Source organism: Bactrocera tryoni, chromosome 3 (genome assembly GCF_016617805.1).
Source record: "Bactrocera tryoni isolate S06 chromosome 3, CSIRO_BtryS06_freeze2, whole genome shotgun sequence".
Taxonomy (NCBI): Eukaryota; Metazoa; Arthropoda; class Insecta; order Diptera; family Tephritidae; genus Bactrocera; species Bactrocera tryoni.
The window spans coordinates 86955606-86964483 of record NC_052501.1 but is presented as its reverse complement, the minus strand read 5'-3'; the positions used below and the strand labels follow the sequence as shown (position 1 = coordinate 86964483).

Below are 8878 nucleotides of genomic sequence, written 5' to 3'. Positions count from 1 at the left end.
GGGTGTTGATGCGGAACTATCGCTTTTTGGCGCTTGCCGTGTTCCTGGATGAGGTTACTTCGCTCGAACGGCAACTCTACTATGGCATCATTTTTACTTTCGACCACAGAGCTGAGCTTTATTCCTTAGTTGCTGGCACAATTTATTTCGTCGCCATGATATTTAGTATGTATTTGGATTTCTTAATATGTGACATAACGGTAAAGAGCTATTATGCGGGCATCAATCAATTGGGCTGTATTTCTGCAATGAACGCGCAATGCAAAGTACTCGAAGAAACGGTGAGTAGTCCTGAAGTTCGGGGAATATCCGATTTATTCTCACTTGGGATTTCAGGTGGAAAAATGTCTTCTACGCAATAACAACAGAAGATTCCACTTGGACTTGTGCGGCATGGCGACCATAAACAAGCAGACTTGGGTGTACATCATGCAACAAATCACCTACAATAGCCTCACTCTGCTGCAGTTCCATATAATCCTCAACATGAATAAAAATTTTAATTGAACATCAAGAAGGTCTGGAGGAAATGTTTCATTCAAGTGAATATGGTGAACTTGTAATTGACGAAGTCCTGTCTCTCTCCAGAGAGTGTAAAATATTAATCTTATTACACAATACGTAGTTCATAATTATAAGTGACTTTTGTTTGCTCAAATAAAAAAATTTGTTTGAATGGCAATTATGCTTATTTGCAGACTTTAGTCAAAGGTCATGTGTGCACATGTTCTATTGCAAAGACAATTCAAATAAAGAATTAATTAGTACAAACTCTGCATGTTATTCTGTCAAAAATCTCATAAAAAATTGCGCATTCTAAAGACTAAGCCAAACACGAAGTGAATGCAAAAAACCAAACCGATCGCCTGCTTGGCCGATGCAGTTGATACTTGACTCGATTGTTTTGCTCAAAAACCTCTTTCACATGTCATGCAAACTAATCCAAATGCATCTCCGAGCGATAGCTTTTTACAAAGTGCACAATTGTATTATTAAGTATTTTGAGATTCGATTTGATAAATAACACGTTCAAACAACTTATTGCTGAGCCAAGCACGCACTCACTTTACTGTTCAATGACCAGTCGTTTTTTCAACTGCCAAGCGCTTGGCTGCGTACGCGCTCATAGCCACGGTTATGTCTGGTGCTAAGGTTTTCATATTCCGTGTGTGGTATTATTACCTGTTGGCCACCGGCTTTTCCTCGCTGTACTTTGACTTTCGTCGCAAACGGCTGCAATCGCCGCGTTGGCTGTGCTACTATAGTCTCTTCATAAACGCCTCATTGCTGCTGCTGCTACCCTTTTACTATATAAATGGCATAGTGTACCTAGACGACTTCGCGGAGAAACCGCTGCTGGCGACAATCGGGCGGTTCAATGTTGTGGCGCAGAGTTTCGTCATCGTCTACACATTCATCATGCGCCACCACCAAGATCAGCAATTTTGTGGAATTGTGCAGACTCTGCAGCGTTTGGAAAGGCTTTATTTTGAAAATTGGCAGGAAGCCTCTAGCGGCAATTATAGCAGGCTTTTCTATCTCAAACTCTTCACAATTTTCTCGCAGAATGTTACGCTTGTGTTGGGTTGCGCAACCATACTGGAGAAGCGTTCGCTGACTTGCATAGATTATCTGTTGAATGTGTACTTTTTCATAATATGGAATACTCTGCACACAATTATACTCGTCTACTTCCTCACACTGTTGCATATCGTTAGGCGCTATGACGTGTTAAATATTTATTTGCAACGGTGCTTGCGGTGGCTCAGCGCAACGCCAGCCGGCTCTTCGGTGCGCATAACACACAACTGCTTATGGGAATTGCGGCGGCTATTGCAGGTACACGGGAAGCTGCAGGCGCTTGTAGCGCAAATGGTGTATATATACCGCTTTCATATTACCGTCATGCTACTGATCTTCTTCTTCAGCAGCACGGCCACTTTTTACATGGCCTTCATCAATTTGCCGCATTGGACGAACCGGAAAGTGTTTGTCATATTGTCCTTCGGGCTGTTCGCCATTAAATCGTTTGATGTATTTTTATTAAATCACTGCTGCGAAATTTTGGTTGCGCGACACAGTGAGGCGCTGTCGTTGCTCCAGCGCCACCAGCAACGTCTGCACATGTGCGCCAAGTACGAGCAACTGGCAAGTGCAATAAAGATATTGGATTTACATTTTCATTTGGGTGGAAATTTATATTGTAATTTTAATTGCAGTGCGCAGATTTCGCTTTGAATGCCGCGCTGTCGAAATTCAGCATCAATATTTATGGCATGTTCGATATGAACCACCGCGCCACGCTCGTCGTCCTACGCAACGCCGTTATGCACGCGCTCATACTAATACAATTCGACTACATAGTGGATCCAGCAAAGCGATACGCAGCTTAAAAATGTCCGTCTGTATTTATTGTCGTTTGTACTTTCTTATGTGAATGTGTCATATTTTCATTATTAAAGATTTTCCTCCACAATTTAATAGTGTTTATGGGATTTCGCTTCAGAATTGTTGGACGTGTTCTGCATTCTTCCTTCATATCAGCCAGCCCTACACTCAACAGTCGCAGCCGCAAAAATCTCTGTTCCCAGAAGTTGTTCGCAATTGAAGTAAGTTTGAACCTTCTCAACAACTCATAGGTTTAATAGTAAACATAGTGCATGTGGAGAACTTTTTGTGAGTGGCTTCCTTAAACCATGAAATGCCTCTAGATGAACTTTTATTTATCTACTCATTTGCTTGAGCACACGTGCCTTAACGTTGTTAAATTAGAGTGCATGCAATTCCCCTGGCACCCATACACATTTTTCACCGCAACAACCACGCAATCTGAGTTTTAAAATCGACAAACATTCGCTACATAGTAGGCCCTTTTCAAAACCGTAAGGTGATTGACAATACCGCCGAGAGATTTGGTTTTAAAGGATGAGTGGCTACCTGAGATCATAAACAAGCAAACAGAAATGCAGGTAATATGCATTATCTTTCCAATGGTTCATCTGCTAACGCAATCCAATCTTTGCATGGAAATTACCACAACCTCAACTTTTATCTCGAAAACTTGAGAAGAATATTGGCGACGAAGACCGAACCGAACCGATAACCACTACTCGAACTCACCTCACATTTTTCACTCTGATCGAAAAGATTCAAATTTAATTACCACGAATTCAATCTTTGTCTCGAAAACTTGAGAAGAATATTGGCAAAGAAGACCGACAAGCAGTACTCGAACTCATCACACGTTTTTCATTTGCGTTATGCTGTATTCTGCTTTCCCTTCAAGAATGAAAAATACAGTTATGGTAAATTGCATTTACATACATATGTATATGCTGGATAAGTTGATTGCTGCATTTCATTTCGAGTACATGCGGGGAATAGTCTCAGTAAGTACATAGAGTGATGGTATCGTTACCCTGAAGGTACTCCATTAAAAATTCCGATAGACTGCATTTCAATGAACGGTGGACGGGCTTTAGATTAATTATATTTATTTTCTGATAAATCGTGATGCTGATGTTGCGATAATGCGCACCGTTACAGGTACAATACATCAGTTCGACTACAGTACATTTGGTGGTATTTAACGGAGCACTTGGAATGCAGACCGCTAAGCGCACGAAGCTTCGAAAGGGAATTTTATGTTATGTGAATATTGTTGCTGTCGTCCTTGGCATCGCGAGTTTCAAGCTGAATTTTAAAAAACAACGTTTAGATCGGCCACTTTGTCTTCGCTTTTATGTTGTTTTTGCGAATGTGGTGACGCTTCTGCTCATGCCGGCGTTTTACATCCAGCAAGCGACCGCAATGCAAAGAACTCGTAACAAAAACAGTCTAATCAACTTCTTCGATTGTGTGGGTATCATCTTCACATTTACAGCGACGGCAACTGCAGTATTACTCCGTTGGAAACATGAGGCTCACTGTGCTCGCATAGCTCAAGCAATTTTCAAACTCGACAAATACTACTACAACAAGTTTCCTTTCGACAATGGCAAGGACCGGCACTCAGACTATTTTCTATACTTCAAGACGCTGACTTTTTCGCTCCATGCAATCGGGGTTTTCTATGGCGCCATTCAGTTCTCGCACATCGACAGCTTCAGCGGTCTGCTCTTTGCTATATACTATGCTTATGTGTACAACTTGCTTTATGGCTCGCTCTTCATCTACTTCAGTTTCCTGTGGCTTTTGCGGAGACGGTTCTCGTTGCTTAATACCAATCTGAGCCATTTGCTCCATGCACTGCAGACGTCGCAAGGGGTCAGTGAGGGCGCATTGCAAATACCACAGTTGGACATATTTGGTGTCAAAGAATTGTCGGAGATCTCCAAAATACATACACAGCTGAGCGCACTAACTACGTGTCTCACCGCTGGCTTCAAGCTGCAAATTTTAGCTGGGCTCCTAACCCAACTGATAAATGGCATCACTTTTAGTTATTATGCTTTCTTATTGAACAAGAAATATTTCCATATCCACTTCGATATGCCCACTACAATTTTGGCTAGCGCATTTACTTTGATGCTATTTGTGGATGGGTCTTTGTTGTACTCGATAGCGGAGGCAACAGCGAATGCTCAACGCTCTACATCGCAACTGCTGAGACAGTTTGAAACATTACCCCCTTCATATGAAGGCTTCGGACAGCAGGTGAGACTATGAATCCCTATTAAGAAAGTACATTTTAGTTGAATATTTTCTCTTCTTACAGTGCGAGCTCTTTGCCTTGCAATTAAGACTCCAAAACGAAAATGTCAGCATCGCTGGTATGTTTCCACTCAGGCTACAGACTTCACTCGCAATGATGGAATTTACCCTCAGGCATATTCTCATTATAATGCAATTCGATTATCAGTTTCGTATGCTGAATGCAAATGAAAATACGGTACTGGATTACTTTAGTAGGCTGCTAAGTTTGAATTACTTCGAGCACAAATAAAAACCGTAAAATCCAAATATATTCCTTTATCTTCAATTTTCTTACAGAAATATTTCCTATCATAGAGCCCTGACATGTTTTTTGAAATGTTCTTCTTATATAATATCTTACTAATTTATACCATATACAGGGTTTGTCCGGAAAGTAATAGGACTGATTTTCTTCGGTCGCGGGGGCTGGTCATTTTTCTATGAGCACCTGGAGAGTCTGAGCAAACATTTTCGCGCGACGTGTTTCTGTGAGTGGTGCAAGTCGAAAATGCAGCGTTCGATAGAGCAGACGTCCGCTATGACATTGTGTGTGAAACTCGGTAAAACTGTGACAGAGACGCTTGATATGATCAAGCAGGCTTATTCAAATGTCGCTTCAGCAAGAAGTGGTGTGTTTCGGTGGAGGGCCGGAAAGAGATCGCTAATAAAAACCATGCTGGAAGACCTGTGATTTCGACAAACGCAAAGTTTTGAACTCAGAACGTCGATTAAGTATTCGTTTAATTAACTCAAACGAAGGGTCAATCGGGTCCAACAAGACAACGCAGCCGATTGGTAGTTGCACCACGACAACGGCCCAACTCACTCCGCCTTTCTTGTGAACAGCTACCTAACCAAAGCCGGCATACCAACGCTTCCGCAGCCGCCTCACAGTCTGGGCCACATCTAGGCCCTGGACTTTTTTTATTTCCTTGCCTGAAAAATCCGATGAAAGACAAGCATTTTGAGACGACAGAGGGTATCCAAGCAGCATTCACCTCGGCTCTCGGATAATCTGGAGAATGCATTGAGGCAGAAGCAGCCTATTTTAAAAGTTTTTAAAGAATTGTAACGATTGGTTCAATAAAGTTTTTCAAATCGACTCAGTCCTATTACTTTCCGGGCAAACCTTGTACATATGTACATATTAGGGTGGGTCGATTCCGGACTTTTTTCGATTCGGGATTTCTAATAGTGCGGAAAAGTTGCCTTAGTACTTCCTGATTCCAATGCAACTTTTTGTTTTGAGATCGGATTGCATCTTCAATCGCCTAAAATCGTGAAATTGTCTACCTAGCGCCTGAAATACGCATCTCATGGCAAAATGTATAAAACAAAAGTTATTTGTCACGTCATTTGCTACCGAAATGGTATGATCATGACCGTAGGACGAACCGTTCCCGAGATACGAGCGAAAATGCGGCGCGCCACAGCGCAAGGTGAAAATCGGCTTGCGGCCACACTTCTTGACGTTGATTTCGCCGAGTGCTATCACTTATATTCTCTCAACAGAACACAGAACTCAAAATGTCTGTATCTAAATTTAAATTTAGACAGAAATGTCCTGTGTTTGGCATATATCCGTACAATCTCTCTGAGTCCCAGTTACCTACTTACCAGGATGTTCTTGTGTTATCAGTTTGAAACATTTCGTATAGGGCGACTCCGAGGCGACAACTATGAACCTAGGAGTAAAGAGGTTACAGAAATAGTTGCAAAAAAGGTTGAAAATACTTTCACACACCAGAGTTGTACAAATTCTCACCACATACCATAAGAAATTTCTGACTTTTAAACAAATGTTTTTAAGGAACACAATAGGTTTGAGCTCTAAAAGAGACGACTTTGTCTCTTCTGCCGGAAAATTATTTGACATCGACATGACACCAGAAAACATTCTCCTTAGTATGATGACTGACGAACGGATAGAAGTCGGAAAGTTGGCCCTTGACCGTCTTCTGGCAGCCAGAGAAGCTGAGTCTGGCGCTGTAAATGGAAGGGTTAGATGTAATAAAGTGCCAAAGCTGAATTTCAAAGCTAATAATTATTACGATATGATTAACTGGAAGACTATTACCTTGACTGTTCCACCAGTTCTTTGTTCAGTTCTAACGAAGAACTCATAAAAGGGCTGTCGGGAGACACTGCAGAGGTATGGAAATTTAGTGAATTCCCCTCTCACACCGTGGCAGTCGAGAGAACCGTCAAACTGGTGACAGAGGCATCTTCTAAAGTTATTGACCCCCAATCTCGTGATCGTTTTATACGCTCTACACTGAAATCTAGGCAACAAGTGCCAAAGTTTAGTACAAAATCTGATTTTATCAATAAATTTTACACAGATTTAGACTAAAACAAGCCTGACATATGTTTGGTTGGTTGGGTTGGGCTTGGGAGGAACCCGAAGAGCAGCCACCTCCACGCGGTGGGTTCTGGGTGACCAATACAGGTTAGCTAAGAGCTGCAACAATTTTCACCTTGCGCTGTGGTGCGCCGCATTTTCGCTCGTATCTCGGAAACGTTTCGTCCTCCGGCCATGATCACATACACCATTTTGGTAGCAAATGACGTGACAAATAACTTTTGTTTTATAAATTTTGCCATGAGATGCGTATTTCAGGCGCTAGGTAGACAATTTCACGATTTTAGGCGAATTTCCGAAATTTCAAGGCCGGAGTTGGGGTTGAAGATGCAATCCGATCTCAAAACAAAAAGTTGCATTGGAATCAGGAAGTACTAAGGCAACTTTTCCGCACTATTAGAAATCCCGAATCGAAAACAGTCCTGAATCGACCCACCCTAGTACATATCTCCCTTTCGTAAATAAAAAAACTCATTTCTTTCAAATTTAGAACTCGATTTCTAATTATTTATGTCGGAAACTTGTTATTCAGTAAGTAGCGGGAACAAATTTGAAGCTATCTTATTCTTCATCATCGTTGACACGAAATAATTTATCTAATCTGTTCAAGACTGCATTGTCCGTCGATGGTTGTAATTGCAAACCAATATCGAATTGTACCAGTACAATTATCTGAGTCAACGCATACGTCCAAAACGCCAGCGCTCTTTCACGATTCATTTGAAACATACCAGCCAGCTTGATGTCCATGTGCTGACCCGTCAGCTGCATGACAAAGAGCTCACACTAAAAACACACACAGTCAATTTCATCCTTAAAAGAACTGCACATACTCACCTGTTGATCGAATTCGTCGCCTAGTGAGGGTAACACCTGGAAACGTCGCATTATATCCGACATTTGCTGCTGTGCGTCTGTAATCATATGCGAAATCCAGTAAACCGAATTCATGTCAACGAACAATATGGCTGCATATGAAAAGAACAATAAAGTGTCCACATCGAACTCCCAATCCATCGAGCCACTCAACCCCAAAGTCAAATAATACCCAAACGAAATGCACTCAATCACATTCTTTAGCAGCACAGCCAAAATCTGCACTTTGTAATCCCTGTTTAGATGCGACAGCAGCCTATTTAGAAGCGCATGTACTTGCGATATTTTAAGCAAAATGGCGGTAGCTTCTAGAACCGAACGCTGTTGCGTACGTCCAATAGGCATTTGCTGCAGCCGGCGCAGCAAACCAAGCACAGTCAAGTTGAGCAAACAGAAGCGCTTCCGCAGCACCCACAACCAGTGGTAGTACATGAAGAGGGCCATCGCCAGTATGCTTTGCGAGTAGGCATAGTAGAAGGTCTGCAGAAACGCAGGAACATCCAACGTATCGCTGACTGTCAGCCAATCGTAAAACGGGACAACGGTCTGCAGGCATAGTGTAAACATTTTAAAGTACAGCAGATGATCCGATCGATGAGTCACCGATCTTTGGCCAGCACACATATTCTGAAAGTGTCGTCGGTCCAGTGCAATAATTGTTTCGGCCAATTCTAAATGTATGCGCTCTCGCCGACCACGCATTAGCACCGACAGTGCGGCGGCAACGATACTAATGAACATATTCGCCGATTCTGTGAGGAAAACCAAATTTTCTTCGAATTGTGAAGAAGTATACATGGCCTCATAAAAGTAGAAAACCGGCCAGGCCAACAAGTAGGCAATATTTACGCAAATCACAAAACGCGCAACGTGCCGGGATTTAACCACGCGCTGTGCTTTGAAGTCGATGCGAAACCGTGTTAGGCCCAAGAATATCGCGAGCAT

General features: G+C 42.2%; 1 protein-coding gene across 1 annotated transcript; it reads right to left on the bottom strand.

Annotated features, from left to right (window-relative positions):
• Positions 1-7618: 7618 nt before the first annotated feature.
• On the bottom strand, positions 7619-8878 carry LOC120770817 (gustatory receptor for bitter taste 93a-like). Its single transcript, XM_040098395.1, has 2 exons — positions 7895-8878; positions 7619-7843 (listed from the first exon to the last, which is right to left on the bottom strand). Exons 1-2 carry the CDS (start codon positions 8876-8878, stop codon positions 7619-7621), a joined length of 1209 nt encoding a protein of 402 aa, XP_039954329.1.

Coding starts and splice junctions, on each gene's coding strand:
- LOC120770817 (XM_040098395.1), bottom strand. CDS start 8,878: ATGCTCGCGATATTCTTGGGCCTAACACGGTTTCGCATCGACTTCAAA. Junction 7,844..7,894: donor GCGACGAATTCGATCAACAG/GTGAGTATGTGC, acceptor GTGTGTTTTTAG/TGTGAGCTCTTTGTCATGCA.